The sequence below is a fragment of the Anarrhichthys ocellatus genome, unplaced genomic scaffold (genome assembly GCF_004355925.1).
Source record: "Anarrhichthys ocellatus isolate YVR2014 unplaced genomic scaffold, GSC_Weel_1.0 scaffold252, whole genome shotgun sequence".
NCBI lineage: Eukaryota > Metazoa > Chordata > Actinopteri > Perciformes > Anarhichadidae > Anarrhichthys > Anarrhichthys ocellatus.
Window position 1 is genome coordinate 78,444 of NW_022280281.1, and position 19,501 is coordinate 97,944.

The 19,501-nt window shown below is 44.3% G+C and overlaps 1 protein-coding gene across 1 annotated transcript in view; it reads left to right on the forward strand.

The window, feature by feature from the left end:
* birc6 (baculoviral IAP repeat containing 6) overlaps positions 1-19,451 on the forward strand; it is a 30,108-nt gene extending 10,657 nt beyond the window's left edge. Inside the window, exons 5-25 of the mRNA XM_031879370.1 lie at positions 1,208-1,319; positions 6,617-6,699; positions 6,781-7,006; positions 7,140-7,309; positions 8,851-8,909; positions 9,104-10,798; positions 11,235-11,384; positions 11,488-11,713; positions 12,235-12,395; positions 12,635-12,766; positions 13,301-13,432; positions 13,586-13,752; positions 14,023-14,156; positions 14,366-14,527; positions 14,631-14,762; positions 15,775-15,872; positions 16,084-16,231; positions 16,451-16,584; positions 17,764-17,910; positions 17,990-18,177; positions 18,728-19,451. Of these exons, the coding sequence (XP_031735230.1) occupies positions 1,208-1,319; positions 6,617-6,699; positions 6,781-7,006; positions 7,140-7,309; positions 8,851-8,909; positions 9,104-10,798; positions 11,235-11,384; positions 11,488-11,713; positions 12,235-12,395; positions 12,635-12,766; positions 13,301-13,432; positions 13,586-13,752; positions 14,023-14,156; positions 14,366-14,527; positions 14,631-14,762; positions 15,775-15,872; positions 16,084-16,231; positions 16,451-16,584; positions 17,764-17,910; positions 17,990-18,177; positions 18,728-19,108 (4,837 nt within the window). The 3' untranslated portion in view covers positions 19,109-19,451. The remainder of the gene's footprint in view (positions 1-1,207; positions 1,320-6,616; positions 6,700-6,780; positions 7,007-7,139; positions 7,310-8,850; positions 8,910-9,103; positions 10,799-11,234; positions 11,385-11,487; positions 11,714-12,234; positions 12,396-12,634; positions 12,767-13,300; positions 13,433-13,585; positions 13,753-14,022; positions 14,157-14,365; positions 14,528-14,630; positions 14,763-15,774; positions 15,873-16,083; positions 16,232-16,450; positions 16,585-17,763; positions 17,911-17,989; positions 18,178-18,727) is intronic.
* Positions 19,452-19,501: the final 50 nt, after the last annotated feature.

Here is a 19,501-nt window from a genome sequence, read left to right on the forward strand (position 1 = left end):
AAAAACAACTTACACCCCCCCTCTTTTCCCCAAAAATACTCATACCCCCCCCCCCCCCCCCCCCCCCCCCCCCAATACTTGGTCTGACCCTATGACATCACTGCTGACATCATGCAGTGTATAAATGGAGGAAATGGTTGGGTGCCTCCCCTTTAGCCTCGAGAACACATGGTGCGTATGGTAAACAAACAATTGACAATCATGGTTAGATTTATAGATCAGTGTAATATGGGGACAAATGGTGTGTTCTCACCCACTTTATTAGTCTGGTGAATTATGAATTAACAATACAGAATAAAACCTGATTGTGCCACTTATTGACTCTTTCCCCTCTATGACTCAGGCTCTTTTTTATCAATACATGTACACAGTATATATCTTAGATACATCAGTATTTCTACTTCCACTGAATTGAAGTGAAGTGGAGGCTGCCTGTTTACCCGTTGCCATGGTGAATCGTGGAATCGGAGCTCCATTGATGATGGCTTTTTCATTCCCCTTTATGAGAACTCTGATCAGCTGTTCTTGAACCGAAAACTCAGAGTTTTCCATCTCGGGGTTAGGCTCGCAGTTAGTTAAACCTGCTTTCTGAAACGAGGCCCAGTTCACTCACAACTCAAAACAAACGCATGGCTTTAACTAGGCTACTAATGCTGAATGAATCCCATTATCTTCATTAAGGGGCAGACTCCACCTCTCAAAACACATGTAGGCATATAGCTTATTTTCATTCTTATTTGGAGCCAATAAACACTTTCAAGTATTTTTTTTTTTGCTTTATTAAGATATGTTGCCGTACATAGCCAATAGAGTGAAAATTTGTAGAATCATGTTTTGATTGGAGTATCCTTTTTAATTTTGTAATACCGCAAATCCCCTAAAAATACCATCCTATAAGTTTTAGGTCATATCGCCCCTAGGGCAAAGTTGAAATCATTCAAGAGAACAAATAAGTTATTTGTGTGTGCTAATTATTAATAGGAGAGCATGATTTATTAGTTTGTGCAGACTAATTCATTTTTTTCTCCAGGTTAGTCCTGCCATGCCAGTCAGGAACGAACATTTAGTGTTCCTTTTACAAGTAGCATTTGTAGCAGCTATGACAAAGTTATGCGTATGTCAAAGATTTCACATATTGTCCACTACATAGCAGCTACTGTGACACTTTCCCCACCAGCATGATTGTAAAATGTGTTGTTGTCGACAGATCTTTGATGTACAGCGAGGCCAACAGGAGGGAGACGTTTATGTCGTGGCCACATGCTGGGTACAGGTGGGCTCAGCCTGATCCAATGGCTCAAGCAGGATTCTACCACCAGGTAGGTTGAGAGAGAACTCAGAAGAGGCATAAACTCAGTTTATATCTGTTTACTCTCATTTATATATTCATTTGTTATATGCATGTTGTCAAAGGGCTATTTGCCTGCACAGTAGAGCCTGTTGGTGTTTCAGGTCACTGGAACACTATTCAGCTAGAGCAGGGGTCGGCAACCTTTACTATCCAGAAACATTTTGCCCTATTTTCCACCAAATAAAATTTGTCTGGAGCCGCAAAAGCTATTTGATATCACAGCTTATAAAGTTTCATATATAGTTATATTATATATACAAAAACTATAGTTTGTTGTATTTATGAAAATATAGAACAAGAATAAAGACAATTCTTGACATTTTATTGCTATTTTACTTGTTGGAACAATATCAAACTCTTATGAAGAGGAGAGTTTGCTGCAGCAGTTGAGAAATCACTCTTTTTCGCTCATCTCCAGCGTGATACTTATCAGTAAATGCTGTGTGTTTGTTCTGGAAGTGTATTTGCAAAGTTCTTGACACATATCAAGCATACAGGTAAGCCAGCATCGTTGGCAGTGAAAGCAAATGAAGATGTCCACGCAAAATTAAACTCTGTTTTCCTCCGTGACATTTCTTTTTTGGGGTTTATCGAGGGCGTGGGTCTGAAAATCATGATCAGCCACCTGCAGGGAAAGGCGCCTGACAGCGATGTAAATTTAGTTGACGAAATATTAAAACATTTTATATTTTCAGTGACACAGTATCTCCTCAAACTCCAAGATAAGAGGTGTTCCATTTGAAAGTGTGTCCACTGTGCAAAAAATATAATAAAAATAACCGTTATTTATTTCCATGTTGTTTTTTGTCAAAGCCTGAGGCCACGTCCACACTACTACGTTTCCATTTGAAAACACATGTTTTGCTACGTTTACACTGAGCGTCCACACTACGCCGGAGTTTTCAAAGCACCGAAAACGGATACGTTTGAAAACTCCAGGGTTACCTTTTCATGTGGACGCTCGTAAACGCATACGTTTAGAAACGATGACGTAGACACCCATGTTCGCTACTTGATTGGTTCACGACGTGTCGTTACCTGATTTGTCAAGCCCCTATCACGTGACCCTTTCCCGGAAGATCACAAACGACAATAGTCTTGATTACCGATCGACTACCAGGTTAATTCAACATGGACAACTGATTACAGGTGTGACCGTGTTGTCTTTACTAGCAGCTGTTGTCCAGTTAATGTCTGCATTTCTGCGGAGGAAGCAGCTGTTATTGGAGCGATTAGTGAGCGGCGTATCCAGCAGCGTTATCAGACCTACGGAGCGGCCGTCTGAAGTCACGGGGTACATCCCAAGTCTCTTATTTGTCATTTCCTCACTTCTCGCTTGAACCGGAAGTTGTTCTGTGCCGCTATATTGACGGCTGTCCCAAAGCTCTTATTTAGGAGGAGCGAGGAGCCATGAGTGAGGACACATGAGATCAGCCTTCCAGGAAGTGTTTTAACGGCCGACACGCCCCCTCATTGTTCAACATCTCACTTGTTTATAGTCCTGTTATCTGTTCGTTTGTGCACTTTATTTTAGATTTCACTTTTAATATCTTTCTACTTTGCACTGTTGATTGTTTTTGATTGTTTTTGATTGTTATGCACCTCCCATCATGTCAAATTCCTTGTATGTTCAACATACCATGGCAATAAACGGTTCTGATCAGTTATGTGATTGAACGCTGCAGCCGATCAGACTGATACGATTTTTTTCAACATGTAAACAGTGAAGACGGATCGCAGATTAAACTCTAGCTTTATATTTGATTAGTTTTCTGATTCACCATCTGGTTTAAATATGTTTATTGGAGACTGAACAACAAAAGGACCACAAAGAAGTTTCTTCATTTATTAGAAAGATTTGTCTTTTCTTGATCTGATATTTCCCTCAATAACTTTTATTATGGATACAATTAAAGTCAGAGAGAGCTTTTTACATCATTTATCATCATTTAAATCAGTCACGTGAGGCTGATAGTTCCTGAGTGTTTGAGTTTTATCATTTAAGTTTAACGTGAAACATGGAGCCTATAAATTAATTCCAGTATTTAAGTTAAGAGAAACCATAATCATATTCTGGGTTAATTAATAATGACGCCACAGTCACAATTTCAAAACGTACAGACACAAATAAGTCAAATGCATTCTGTCGGTAGAAATCGATCCGGCGCTTATAAACAGAACACAGTTTGTTAAAGAGGTAACAGGCTACAGGGAGAGAACACCTCTACTGTGATGATTACTCACAGTAATGTGTGATGGTCTTTATTAGTTTTATTAGTTACTATTATTAAGTACAGTGATCATGTGAACAGACAAAAAAGTCTCTCCAGCTCTCAAAAGTCTCTCCAGCTGTTAAAGCCGACTGACAGCTGATCACAGCTGATCCTCCGTCATCAGAAACAGACGTCGCTTCACGTGACGCTTCAGAGGAAAGGTCGTTTCATGTCTGTTAAAACATATTTCCTTGTTTCCTCTCTCTTCGCATGGTTTCCTTGCGTCTCTCCATGCATCCCTGGTGGGAGGGACTAAGACGCAAGGAAAGGACACAAGTGAGGGAAACGGGGATGCAATTAAGAGACTTTAGGAAGTGTTTTAACAGCCGACACACCCCCTCATTGTTCATCAGTTATGTGATTGGATGCTGCAGCTGATCAGACTGGTATGAAACTCCAGTGATATTTACAAAAAGCTGATCAGAGTGAAGACAGGTCACAGATTAAACTCTAGTTTTATATTTGATTAGTTTTCTGATTCAACTGTCTTTATTAGTATTATTAGTTACTATTATTAAGTACAGTGATCATGTGAACAGACACAAACTTCTCAAAAGTCTCTCCAGCTGTTAAAGCCGACTGACAGCTGATCCAACTGTGATCAGAGCCGCCGTCAACAGAAACAGACGTCGCTTCACGTGACGCTTCAGAGGAAAGGACGTCTCATATCTCTTAAAACATATTTCCTCGTTTTCTCTCATGGTTTCCTTGCGTCTCTCCATGCATCCTTGGTGGGAGGGACTAAGACGCAAGGAAAAGACGCAAGTGAGGGAAACGGGGATGTAATTAGGAGACTTGGGATGCACCCACGATTAGCGGCTTTGAGCAACCAATCTACTTCCTGTTTAAATCGGCACCCACCCGCATGCCCAGTGTACGTAGTCACGTGATATTCATTTTCAGGCGTTTTAGTCTGGACGGAGATCATCTCGAAAACGATGCTGAAAAGCCGTGTGGACGGTGATCGTATTAGTGTGGATGTAGACTCAGGAAGCCGCAACAGAGGGGCTGAAGAGCCGCATGCGGCTCCGGAGCCGCAGGTTGCCGACCCCTGAGCCAGAGGAAGAAACATGGCTGCATTTAACCGAATGTAACCATGGAGACTGCTCTTGTTAAGACTTATGTGCTTTGGTGTCATGCCAACAACCTAAAGCTATAGAAAGCATCAGTGTCTGTGCAAAGGAACAATACATGTTAATGTCTCCATCAGCAACAACCATTAGATTAGATACAATGTTGAATTCATTGCACAGTAAAAGTAAAAGTACTGAAACAACGAAATGCAGTTTAGCATTTAACGAGAAGTGCAAAAATGGGGTAATATATGAACGGTTAGGGGGTAATTAATCCTACATTAAAATATATACTGTATGAACAGTGTGATTGCTGTAATGCAGAGTTTGCAAGGTAACAGCTGCTGGTCCTTTAACAGAGAGACCTGTAGAGCCTTCCAGAAGGGAGGATGGCAAACACTTGGCAGGCATCGCTTGTGCGACAGCCTCAGCAGGAAGCGGGGAGTGTAGAACTGCTGATGCGTTGGGCAGTTTTCACCACCCTCTGCAGTGCTTTCCGGTCCAGTAGCCGCGATAGAAGTTCACCAGAATCGGAGGAGACGGATGGACCTTCTTCAGATGCTGGTCTGCCTATTTGAACAGGGTCAAAAGTGTTGAGGGTCCATGAGAAGATTCATGGAGATGTGGACACCCAGAAACTTATATCCAGGGGTGGAGCCTTTAAAGGTGTGTTTGCCTTCAGATGCTGCCACCTTCATCAAAGTTTACCGATTGCCTCAATAACGTTATCAGGTTCACTGTTAACATTGGGTTGAAATCTAAAATAATGCCAAATGGGTGCTTCTGCTTTATGCTTTGACACCATATCCTCGAGCATTTCATCAAGCTTTTGTCAAGTGATCTGATTCTGCAATCAGCAATATCGTCCCCATTCACTTAAACTGCAAAGGGATTCACTTGTGATAGCTAAGTTGTGATAGAAAGATGATGGCTTCAAGGCTCTCTTCCTGCTGACATCTGACCTAACTTCAAGTCCAGCCATGTTCCGACTGTTGCATTCACTCATGCAGCTGCAACTTTTATGTTTCCAATATTTATTTCAAAATTTTTACAAAGGCCTCTCTTCTTAACTAGAGACACAGAGGTGAAATCTGATCGGATAAAAGCTCTACTTAAAACAAGCTGCACTGGAAGCAGAGCAACTGAGGAAGACAGGAGCTGTGCAATGAGAAAATAAGATAATGGGAAAAATAATTAGAATACATGTAGTGTATTTATGAAAAATTATAAAATAGCTATAACTTTGTGATTTTGTTAAGGCCAGCAGAGAAGGCTTTGCTGGCCCTGACGGCCCACCACTGGTTGATTGCTAGTGGCAGCATGCAGCCCTTTCATTGCAAACTAAGCATTAGCATCTGGGGGGGAAATGCTGCAGTCACAGCAGTCCATGTGAACTCTCTGAGCAGATAGAAAAGTCCACACTTATCCATGAGGTATTCTCAGCTAGCAGTAACTGGTGTTAGCGGTTTCCTTGTGACAAGTTTTGTTTTCATAAATGTAAAGTAGCCCACCTCTGGTCTTACTGGAGAGATCTGCTGTTCTATCGGCCTGGAGGATGTAGCTCCACATTAGCTCAGGTGTGCTATCGGGAACATCACTGTTGAGTGATGTTCCCTCAAAAATCTTGATGCTGCAGTCCATAATTATTTTATGAGTGATTATCTGCCGTTGCAGCTCATCCATTTTGTTCACCAGAGACCGTTCAATGGGGAGAAAAGTGCTGTGTGGAGGCGGCCGATGATGAGTTTTAGCTTTGCCCTTAGCCCTCCTCTCTTTCCCTGACTTTTGTGCAGATGTGAAACAAATAGACAGATGACTAATTTATAGAATCTGGAGAGACACGTTGTGCACCCTCCGCCATCTTGGTCCAGATGATTATAATTTACAATAACTTAATCATTTACCCTGTCTATCCACAGCCTGCCTCAACAGGGGACGACAGAGCCATGTGTTTCACCTGCAGTGTGTGTCTGGTCTGTTGGGAACCTACAGATGAGCCCTGGTGAGTGGATATCATTAATTATGCATTAATGTATCTACGATAACATATCATTGATGACCAACACTTCTCCACTACCCACAGGTCTGAACATGAGCGCCATTCTCCCAATTGTCCGTTTGTGAAGGGCGAGCACACACAGAACGTGCCGCTGTCAGTGACACTGGCCACCAGCCCCGCCCAATTTCCCAACAGCCCTGACAGTTCGGACAAGATCGCCTGCTATGGCTTCGGCAGCTGCCCGCAGTTTCTGGCTGCTGCCACCAAGAGGGGCAAGATCTGTATCTGGGATGTCTCCAAAATGATGAAGGTCAGAGCATCTAACTGTGAATATATGCGAGTGCATCATCTGTCTTGTGTTTCACCTTCAAAAGTGTTTGTGTCAGACGGTACGTGTTAGTATTGAACTCAGAGTCTAGAGTGTGTAATTGTGTGCTGAACAGGTGCACTTGAAGTTTGACATCAATCCGTATGACCCGGCCATCCTGAGGCAGCTGATTCTGTGCGGTGGTGAGCAGAGCCACCATGAGCTGACTGAGTCTCGGAGACCAACTCTGGCCTGGCTCGAGGAGTCATCCTCCTGCTCTGACCTGCCCAAGCTAGAGGGAGACAGGTGAGACACACGCACCCACTGATTCATTTAAGTATATACACACACAACAAATCCTTGGGGTTGAGGTTGCTATGGAAACATGTCACCATGGTGTATAGCAGAGAAGGACGTTTCCTCAGTGAAAACCTCGCAGGCTACAGTTAGTTAGGTCATTGCTGCTAGGGCAGAAGGTCGGATATAGAGATTGAGAGTGATCACTTCAGTGCTGAGTTGCTACAAAGACCTAAACTGTGATGAGCTAGAAAGAGCAGTGCAAGACACATTGAACTGGGACAGACGACTCAACCTGCGGCTAATTGGAGCAGCTGACGAATATTTCAGGCACCTAGCTGAAGAAGTGGAAATGGCTGAGAGTGAACTTCAACAAGTGCACCGGCCACGAGCACCCATGCCAGATGAAAACAGTCCTCCGAGACCTTTCATCATGAGATTCCAAACTCTCTGAAATGTGAATGAGTAATGGCTGGAGAGAAATACAAAAAGTGTAACTTTTCTGCCTTGATACATTATTTATGTACCACAGCAGTGAATAGGAGTACATGTATCTGGTTACTTTCATCTCTAACAGAAATTTGGTAAAATGATAACATTAATGTAAACTTTGTAGTGTCCAAACTCAAATATCTTTTACCTGCATGCCTCTCTCATCTTGGGATGGTGCGCACATGTCAGGAATGTACTTTGCGTGTGCAAAGAAAGAAGATTTCTTGCCAGAGTATGTGTTCACACTTCGGCTATCGGCCAGATGACAGACGAGCCTCTTTGGGCAAGGAGCTATATTTCTGGGGTTCTGGTGTAACCAGCAGATATGCAGGTCAAGACTTCCTTTCTGTGAGCTTCTTATTGTTTACAGTCCGTTTAGCAACTTAAGATGTGAGATTGTAGCTGCAGTTGAGAGACAGCGTGTACTACCGGATCATTTCACAAGTTTCCAGTTCACAAGCTAATTTTATACCAATGGAAATCTAAATCATCTCCAGACGATAGTCAGTGGGCTCAATGCGTCCCATCTCTTGCTCTGCATATAAATGCTGAATCTGTTTGTAAAGATTAGATGGCCATTAAAGCTGAATCTGATGTTTTATCTTCATACAAAATCCTACAAAAACTTTTTTACTATGTTATGTGCCAGACTATTTCTTGGTCAGTACCAGTAAAGGTACAGGTTTTGCCAGCAACCGTCATTGCATTGTTCAAAGCTACAGAGGCCATAGATTGTAACTGTCAACTAGCCGAATATTACCTCACATCAAGGGGGACAATTCAGCAAGATATTTATCGCCTGTTCATTTAGAAATGTATCATTTTGATTTCCTTGTTGCCTCAAGCTGTTAGTGAGAAACTCCTCAATAGCATGGCCGTGCCACAGAATGATCTCTGAAACAACATTTATAATAAATAAAAGATCAAAAGTGTGGATGAGTGGAAGGAGAGTGGCCACAAACTGTACCACAGCCACTCAGTCAGTCAGATTCTTGTGTGTGTGAGTGAGTCACAGTTCTCAGTTTGTGTTTCATCATGTTTTTTTTCTTCTTTTCCAGTGATGACCAGTTGGAGGACTCAGACAGTGATGAGCATTCCCGATCAGAGTCAGTAACAGGTATGAAGACTTGAATTTGTCCTTTCTAAGGGCTGGTAGTGCTGTTGTTGTTTGGAATTGGATGAATCGTATCTAAAGCCATGTCGATCCATCTCTTTATGTTAGGCCTCACTGAAATGGCATTTCCCATGCTTCATTGGTGTTAGGTTCTAGACAGGAAAAACCTCAGCCCTCTTCTTTTACCTCTGTTCCAGGCCAGCAGTCCCAGTGGGAAAGCATGGACGTGAGCCTAGGGGTGACGTCGCTGAGTGTTCTCCAGCAGCCAGAGAAGCTCCAGTGGGAGGTGGTGGCCAGTGTGCTGGAGGACACGGTCAAGGACCTGGAGGAATTGGGTGCCAACCCCTCACTAAACCAAGCCAAGGCCCACAGCCAGGCCAAAGCAAAGGATAAGGTCCCTGACCTTCACAACATTCCCTTCCCCTGTCTGCTGGCCGGAGGCCTGCTCAGTTACCGCTCAGCATCAGTCAACCCCATGGCTGGACCCCCACCCACAACCCCAGCTAAAACACGCAGGACCACAGATGGTCCTCTAAGGACTCAGGGGCCTGAGCCCTTCCTAAATCCTGGACCTCTACAGGACCAGGGCCCTATGGAGATAGAGACCTGCAACCCCCAGACTGCAGCCCAGGAGCAGGTCTTCTCTAACCTAGTAGGTTCCCAACCACCAAGCCCCTCTTCTCTGCTGGCTGTTCGCAGGACTATACCCGTGCTGTTGCTGTACAGTATTAGAGAGGTGGATGACAAGTCCTCAGGGCAGGTGTTTGCTCAAATGAACAACCTGATGAGCAAGGGGCTCCACGAGGAGGGCTTCACTGTGCCACAGATTATAGAGATGGAGTTCGACACGCATGAGCAGCTTCTTCTTCAGGATCCTCCCATCACTTACATTCAGCAGTTTGCTGATGCAGCAACTAATCTGGTAGGGTTAGACGGCCACACGGACAAATGGAGCACGCTGGCTGCAGCCACTGCTTCCACCCCGCCTCGACCAGGAGCTCTGGTGCAGTGCTTGAGGCTGCCGAAACAGCTGGAAGAGGAGAATCTTTACGTGGACTCTATCACTCCCTGCTGGGACGGTGTGCACCTACTGGTCGGCCTGCAGCCGTGTAGCGCTGAATCTCTGAGCGCTACAAACCAAGTGGAGGCTCTCAACAATCTCAACCGCCTGCACTCTGCCCTCTGCAGCCAGCGCAAAGGAGACCCCCTACACTCAGTGGCCAATGGGGTGGAAGGCCACCACTCAGGGGGGTCACCGCCTCAGACACCCCTCATTCTGCCCCCAGGAGACCACCAACAACAACAACAGCAGCAGCAGCAGCAGCAGCAGAGGTCCCCAAGTGGTGGGAGTGGAGGCTATCTTGCACTCTACAAACTCAATTACTCCACTCGTATTGTCACCTTGGACGAGGAACCAGTCAAGGTGCAGCAGATCTGGGACCCTTGGGATGCCATCACCTCTCTTATATTGCTTCCTCCAGATGTGCTTGATGGCAGGGAGGATGACAGTGAAGAGGCTCCTGAGGAGGCGCACCCCTCTGGGTCTAAAAGGGGCTCATCTGGGTTTGGAATGGCCCCGGCAGGCTCTGCTGGCTCTGGAAATGGGACTGCATGTGGAGCAGCCACAACCAGCAGCAGCAGCAGCTTTACTGTCACCAGTCCGTCCACCTCAGCCTTGGGCCAAAAAGAGTGCAAGCGGTTAGAGGTGACAGGCCTGGGCCACCTGGTGGTCACCACGCGGGCTGGGTACATTATGATACTGGACCTGTCCACGTTGGAGGTCTTGGCCAAGGTGGAGCCGCCTAAGAAGGAAGGGTCAGCAGAAGAGACTGACCCCTTTGTCTCAGTTACCTATTGCTCTGGGACTGATCGCCTTTGTGCCTGTACCAAAGGTGAGTGTTTCCTTCCTGGATCTGTTTCCCTTCAGACAGCAGTCCTGTTAACTTCTAGGATGGATAGGCTGGCTTCAACATACGTGTGTATGTTGTTTGTTATTTATTGACACGCAAAAGTCAATAACTGCATTTTGTTTGATGTCCATTACTATATTTATTTGTATGTACTTTATTTCACAACTTGAAACAGCAAACGCTGTGAATTTAAGATCTAATACACTGTTAATATAATACTGATCTGACTCTGATTTTACTCGTTTAGCATTTAGTGCTGGAATGTGAATTGGTCATTTGGATTTCAATTTAAAAAAGATAGTGCAAGTAAAATGGTAGATGATTAAATGTACTTTAAAGATCAATAAACTGAGTTAAGCATTGAAATAGAAGTCAACAAATTTGTATGTATTAATTTTGTCACTTCCCTTTTTTGAAGGTGGAGAACTTCATTTCCTTCAAATTGGAGGTGTGTGTGACGATATAGATGACGGAGACATGTTTATTGATGGCCCCCTTTCTAAAGGGGCTGAACTGTTGCTTGAGGGGGCCAAGCCCTCGTCCAACCCCTCCAGCCCTGGGATCACAGGTAAACTAGTTAACCAGACACAGTCAGTGTTCAATTCTTTAACCTCTCTGTGATACCGGTAATCTGATGTCCTACAATTGTCCCCCAACTGGCCTTTGTGCAGGAGTGGACCTCCTGGTGGACCAACCGCTGACCACGGAGAGCCTGATGTCTCTGGTAGAGCTAACACGCTTTGAGACGTTGACCCCCCGCTTCTCGGCCACAGTGCCGCCGTGCTGGGTGGAGGTGCAGCAAGAGCAGCAGCAGCGCCGCCACCCACAGCACCTTCACCAGCAGCACCATGGAGACGCAGCTCAACACACCCGCACCTGGAAGCTTCAGAGTGATGGGTAGCTCAACAAACTAAACAGTAGTCGTACTGGTGATGTCATATGTAATTAGTTATAGGAACACCTAGTGTATGACCTCCATTTCTCACTATGTCACATGATGACATCATAGTTGAAATGTACATACAGTTTATTTCATTGATACTGTCTGAAGGTCTGTCTGCAGCCATTTCCACATGATGGCTTTCTCTCTAGCAGCAACAAGTAATTTAAAGAGATCTTCATCCTGTGCCATGAGTTTATCTGGGTTGGTTTAATATAATATAACAATGGAGCAATTCATTTCTTTACAAAAATTTCCATTATGTCATTAGCAATCTCTTCCTAATATGAAAACGTTTCAGTTTTATAAGTTTTGGAAATATTTTTTGGGATCAAAGTAAAATCCCCTGTCTGCATTGTGATAGGTGGCCTTAAAACTTGCCTGATAGAAAACATGGAAGGTCTCCTCCTCCTAATGAGTCATCTACAGTGTTTCAGTTGAACGTCTGAGCAGGTGGTGATCTGTATTGTCTTTGCAGCTCCAGCTGGGACGAGCATGTGTTTGAGCTGGTGCTGCCCAAGGCCTGCATGGTGGGCCATGTGGACTTCAAGTTTCTGCTGAATGCCAACATAGTCAACATTCCTCAGATCCAGGTCACCTTACTGAAGAACAAATCACCCGGGCTGGGCAAAGTCAGCGGTGAGGACACTGCTATGAGATGCATTCTTTTTAAAACCTCTTGATTACTTTACACATACATCCAGGTTGCAAGATTGTTCTTTGCAACTGCCGTGATTTGATCGGGATTATCTTTTTTTTGCAACTATGGTGTTTCAAGATGTTCTTTCTTGTCTTTTCAATACCCGCTAAAATGAATTGGGGCGTTTTGAATATGGAACCGCTATCTGTATCTAAATCTTGGCTTTCATGTCTAACAGAGACGGCGGTAGACAGACAGATCTCCTTCCCCCTCTCCAGCGTGCTCCATGCTAACGGGGAAAGGAACGGCCAGCCTCTGCTGCATGACTTCACAGAGGACATCCAGTTCATGGACATAGAAGAGACATCGGGTAAAGAATGCAACCAGTTTAGTTTGAGATTATCTTTGATGAATCTGTTTTTTTATTTTGTTGAAAGACTCTTTCAATTTGTTTTTTAATAAAGTAAATATATCCATTATTGAGTGCATCACTACGACCAGTAGAGATGCACCGATACTGCTATCAATCCGATACTGACTCAAATAACTGGATCGGGTATCGGATTTCTTTTAATATATAACTATTCAATATATATTTTTGTTACATTTTGTTTTTACAAAGTTAGGAAAGCAATCTTTAAGTCAAGCCTGTGGTAGCCTTACACATAGCCGAATGATTCCAGTCTCTTCCACACAGTGAGGCAAACTGCTCATCAGGGCTGGACATTACGCTTTTTCAGCCACTTGCCCCTTTTCTATTGTTGAATTTATGAAATTCAAGGGATAGAAATGCATTTATTTGTTTGTGATGACCACGCCCCTGCCTTTTATTAGATTTTATTTTATAAACACTTGAATATGTGTAATATTCGCCCTGAGTATAAGGTTCATGTGTTTGCTGTAGGCTCCATGCTGTGTCCATTCTTAGAGGACCATAAGGAGGACATCCTGTGTGGTCCAGTGTGGCTGGCTAGTGGGCTGGACCTCTCTGGCCATGCGGGCATGCTCAGCCTCACCAGCCCCAAACTGGTCAAAGGTAACGACAGTCACATCTAACGTTTCTGATCCCTGACCTGATCAAACCTGACATTGAAGTTTTTTGTGCTCAGGAAGATGATTTTAAGAATCAGCCATGAGGTTGTGGGTTTGTCAGTGTTTCTGAGTTGTCCCGTCGCTCCCTCCACTGCAGGCATGGCAGGAGGCAAGTACCGGTCCTTCCTGGTTCACATCAAAGCCGTGAGTGACAGGGGTATGGAGGAGAGCCCCCGGCCTGTGGTGAGAATGCCCAGTGCCAAGCCTCAGGGCACCAAAGCCCACTCACTGTCTACCCTGCTGCAGCGGGCTCAGGCCTCCAAGGTACCAAATCACAACTTCAAGCCTTTTTTAAAAATGGGTTGATATTTGTTCCTGTCTGTTTTCAAACAATGCTCACATGACCAAACAGTTTGCTCCTGGAGTGATTTCAATTTAAGTGCTGGGACCAAATGCACAGTCCTATTTCAGTCCAAATATATATTCCAAAGTTTACCTACAGTTGGTAATATTTACAGTCCTTTTAGTGCAGTCTGTAGTCACATTTATTTGTTTGTTTATTTTGTGTGTGTGTGTGTGTGTGTGTGAGTGTAGGAGAAGGTGTCGGCAGTGAAAACAGAGTCTGCAGCACCGTTGAAGAAAGTAGAAAACCTGCGAGGCTGTGACCTGCTGCAGGAAGTGTCAGTCACAATCAGAAGGTTTAAGAAGACCTCAATGCCCAAAGAAAGGTCAGCTCACTGTTGAGGGATGGGACATCGGGGTCTGTTCACACTGTTATATAATCATAATGTTGTGGTAATGAACAGTAAACACTGCAGCAGTAAAACACATCATACAGAAAAGGTTAGTTTAGTAACTCATGCAATCAGATGATGATGTCTCTACCGTACAGATTGCAAAAGTTAACTGTCTTTTTTTGATCTTCTGTGCTTTTCAGGGTCCAACGCTGTGCTATGCTGCAGTTCCCAGACTTCCACGAGAAGCTGCTGGACGCGCTGTGTCGGCGGACAGACGTCAGCCCGGCCACTGAGCATGCTCAAAGCCTCATCCTGGACATCTTGTGTTGGCTGGCCGGAGTTTTCTCCAACGGACCCTGCAGGTAGGACGAAAGCTCCAGCATAGCAAATGAGACACCTGGGTCACACACAACTTCCAATTCAACATTTTACAGACAAGTCAAATATCCTTTGTCTTCTTTTTAGTGTAAGAGAAGGAAAGGAGGGTCTGCTGGCAAAAACCCGGACGCGGCTAACGGATATTGTGCGAATGTGTTTCTTCGAGGCTGGCCGCAGCATAGCGCACAAATGTGCTCGCTTTCTTGCACTTTGTATTAGGTAAGGAGCATGGTTAATTTCAGTAATGATGCCTTCAGCTCTCCAAAATATGTGGCGTAACCACAGTAATTGGTGCACAGATGAAGTACAGTAATTACATTTCTGGCTATCACAAACGGTCAGTCCCAAGGTGTATTTAATGCAAGTTGAATTTAGTTACTCAGTATGAATACTTAATTAATTAATTAATGAATTAATTAATTAATACAGTTCAATCTGGAGGTGACGTAAGTTCTTGGCTCGTAAACAGTGAACCTAATACTTCATACACACAAACCATGTAATCAGCTTCTCTATCAATGAAAGGTTAATTAACATACTAAATAGTAAATAAATGAATGAATAGATGTTGACAGCGGCATTGAATACATGAATGAGGACCCCCATATACCAGATTAGGCATGACTGATATCTGGGCAAGATGGATTAACTTGTGTAAAAACAGGAGACTGTGGAAAGTTGTAAAGGAAAGAGTTGTGCTGGAGGGGAGGAGGCAGCTAAATTCCATAATTACAAAATAGTTTGCTTCTGTAAATGTTACAGGTTTCGAAAATGCCAACCCCACCCAAGTGTTACTTTTAAAAGGCACTTACCAGTAACTAACTCCCCAACAGATGTGTGCAGAGGCTGCATTCTATATGGACAATGCATTGCAGCAAAACACACTTGCTGAATATTTAGTATTAGAATATATCAGCTGTATATTGAAGAGGACTTCCTTGTAGAACACATATCCTGCGTTATTAATTGTTTGTCGTGATGTGAACCAGCTGTTGCATTCCTTCCCCTGAGAGTACCTGAACTTGGATTTATTCAGTGCCCTAATATAGGTTCAGGAGAACACTGGAAAGAAAAGCAGAACCATGATAATGGTTACTCCTTATGTTATGGATAGTTACGTTCCTGTGGTCGAAAAGGCCTGTATGAGGAAATAGTTGTTCTTTCATCATCCCTTGTGTATTTTGTGTTTATATGGTTAATATTGATCATGCTGTTGTATTTCTCGCTGTAGCAATGGGAAAGGGGAGCCAAGTCAACAGGGTTTTGGCGTGAGTCTTCTGAAGGCTATGCTCGACAATATGCCTTACTTGCCTGCAGCAGCAACAGGTGGTAAGTAACTGAACAACAATACAGAACAACAGGTCGTGTCTAGATGGTTACACTAGATTTGAAAAGCTGTCGAGACTCTCTGCCCGACGACCTATCCTCACCTTAACCATCACCATGCCATAGTTTGGCAAATCTAAGATAACCATCCAGACAGGACCACAGCACAACCCAGTACTCACTTCCACACCTCTTCCTCTCTGTCTGGTGTCAGGCTCGGTGTTCTGGTACTTCGTGTTGCTGAACTACGTGAAGGAAGAGGACCTGGCGGGCTGCAGCACCTCCTGCGCCTCTCTGCTCACAACTATCTCTCGACAGCTGCAGGACCGCCTCACCCCGCTGGAGGCACTGCTGCAGACCAGGTACTCAACTGTTCAGTTCAAGAGTGGCTTCCATGCCCCTGCAGGCTCGTGATGCACCAATACCATTTCATTTTATTACTTATTATTAGTCGACACAAGGAGTGGCTGAAGTGATGCTCATTTATACTGCTCGGTATTGTCTCATGTGTCCTTACTTCCTTGATGTTTCAACCTAAACACAAGCGTCTGCTCTCCCCTCTACTGTCCACTTCCTTCCAGGTATGGCCTGTACAGCTCTCCCTTTGACCCGGTGCTGTTTGACCTGGAGGTCAGTGGTTCCTCCTGTAAGAATGCCTTCAACAGCAGCATCGGAGTCCAGTCGGATGAGATTGACCTCTCTGACATCTTGTCAGGTATTAGCTATGCACTAGTCTGACTCACTGGATGTAGACTGTGGGCATATGCCACCATGTATCTCATGTGACATTCTCCTCCCACTATCTATTTTGCAAGGGCACCGGCGCTGCATCTTGTGCTTTGCACCACACAAAACAATTGTGATTGGTTTAAACTAGGACTCGACTCGAATATCCAACTATTTGACAATTCGTTGGGTAGGTATTTTTAGTTTTAAATTTTGGAATTTTTTGTTGTTTTTTTTAACGCCTCTAGATTACAAACATGCATAAAACACAGCAAATCTTTTGGGAAAATTTTTTTTATTCAATAACGAATAAAAATACAAACAATATTGTAGAGTAACCTAATGTAGCGCTAAGCCGTCCACCTCAGCTGAGAACAGAGAAATGTCTGGCTGAGTCCTTCCTGAGTCATGTCATGGAGACCAGCCAAGGCAGAGCCTCTCTTTGCTTGTGTCAAAACGTTCGCCGATGCAACGCTTGTGGAGCTTGTGTAAAAGGGCTTACAGCCAGACACTGCTGGAAAAGTTTAGTGTAATGCGGAAAGACGAACGCTGCCGTTTAGGGGGAGAGCCGGCCCGCACTAGTGCACACACAGACGGTCGAGGACAGGATGCGCTGAGCGCAGGGTAGAGTATGTGCTCTGTCCACACGAGTTGGAAAAACGGCACAATTTGTTCCAAAAAGCATGTAGGGCGAGCCCCTGAGTGAGTGACGGAGCACATGTGCTGCTTAGAGTCTGTGCTGCCGGCTTACCGAGAGGTTAAAGCGCTGACATGGATGTCAACTGCAACAAGGCTGGTTTTAACCTGCTCGCTGTGGACTGATGATTAAGATACATTAGGCTGTCACTGAGTGCAGACAAAGTAAGGTTACTTTAAAAGGATTTGAACTTGTAATGTATTTTGGCTATTTAATATCAAGAGCTCGTGTACAAACATGGCTCCAGTTCTTTCACTGTTAACCAGGTATGGATGTAAACACTCTTCAATTAAACCTTCAAGTTAGCACTTTCATGATATTACTTCGAGCGATTAATCAAATCTACTTCATGTGCAAGCATACTATAAAATGAAAGCACATTGTGAAAGGACAAAAAGCTCTTAAGTTTCTTAAAGAAGTGTTGTGATGTTTTCTTGAGTGTGTTGTTGTTTGGTGTGGTGTGTCCTGTAGGGAATGGAAAAGTGAGCAGCTGTTCAGCAGCAGAAGGCAGCTTCACAGCATTAACAGGACTCCTGGAGGTAGAGCCTTTGCACTTTACGTGTATCTCCACTAGTGATGGCACACGGGTGGAACGAGACGACGCCAGCATGTTCACTGGTAAACATCCCTTTTCTTTCATTTCACTTGTTAGTCTCATGAATTGGTCATTGCCTGAACCTCAACTCTTTAACCTCAGTGAGTACATTCGGTGTGACGCCTGCGGTGGGCGGCCTGTCGACAGGAACGGTTGGTGAAGCTTCTACAGCTCTGAGCTCTGCAGCCCAGGTGGCGCTCCAATCGCTGTCTCACGCCATGGTATCTGCGGAGCAGCAGCTGCAGGTCTTGCAGGAGAAACAACAGCAGCTTCTGAAGCTGCAGCAGCAGGTGAAAGACCAAGACACACACACACTTTTGTGTTTAAAAGAGCATTAGTTGCAAAGTGAGAAAACACAAAGTCAACATCAAGAAATATTCTTTAGACACTGGGAAGTATATAGTAGTACTATGTTGCATTGTATACAGTGTAACATTGCCCCCTCTCCAATGCAGGCACTTAATGAAAACTAACACAATATGTTGTATGTAACATTGTCATGGATTTTGATTTCTCTCTGTCTTTTTTACCCCCACTAATTGAGATACCCAAAATTTGAATGGGGACTAGAGAAACATTCTTTGCAGTATACAGTATATATATGAAATATACTTTGCAATTGTTGCAAATGTCATTGAAAACTATCTTCCCAACTAAAGCTGAACTTGACCATGCAGGTTGAGTCAAACTGAACTATTTCAGTACAAACTTCTGGCTCATATGACTCCGGATGTATCCAGCTGTAGAGTTTTTCTCTGCAAGTTCTTATGCTGTTTTAATACCATTTTAAGTGTTTTTATCCAGTGGTTAGTGATATCTATTTGTCTGTGCTGGGAACAGAAGGCCAAGCTCGAGGCCAAGCTGCATCAGACCACCTCTGCAGCAGCCACTGCCTCCGGTGTGGGGCCCATCCACAACTCTGTGCCTTCCAACCCCTCCTCTGCTCCGGGCTTCTTCATTCACCCTTCAGACGTCATCCCCCCGACACCTAAAACCACGCCCCTCTTCATGACCCCGCCTCTCACGCCGCCAAACGAGGCCGTGTCGGCGGCCTTCAGCGCTGAGCTGGCACACCTGTTCCCCGGCTCCATGATGGACCCAGGGCCTGTCAACCTGGCCACGCACAAGAACACCCAGAAAGCCAAGCCGGTTAGTTACATGCAGCTACATGCTATGCTAGTTAATGACAGGGCTGGGAATCAAACCTCAGCACATTTTTAACACCAACTGTCAGCGCCAAAAACTGGCACCAAATGTCTGGCCAGATTTATTCTTGTCCTCACTTTCTGATTTATATCGATATTAAGACTGTTATTGTAGCAGTTATAGGACTGTTTGGATTAACAGAGTAGCAACATGTTGGTGGTTTGGCAGTACTCTGGCTACTTAAAGCCCTGTTTGGTCTTTCTGTTTGATAGAGGATGAGACAGTCTAAGTGGGACAAGGCTACTTGTAGTCTTAACAGGAAACAGATCGCTGCTGTATATAGTTATACTCTGTAATTCAACAGACATGATTCCCTGGTTGTAAACATTTCACGCTGGAGGATTTGTAAGGAGCCTTACAGACAAGACTGAAGATTTATGTTTACTTTTATATATATGTATGTGTATA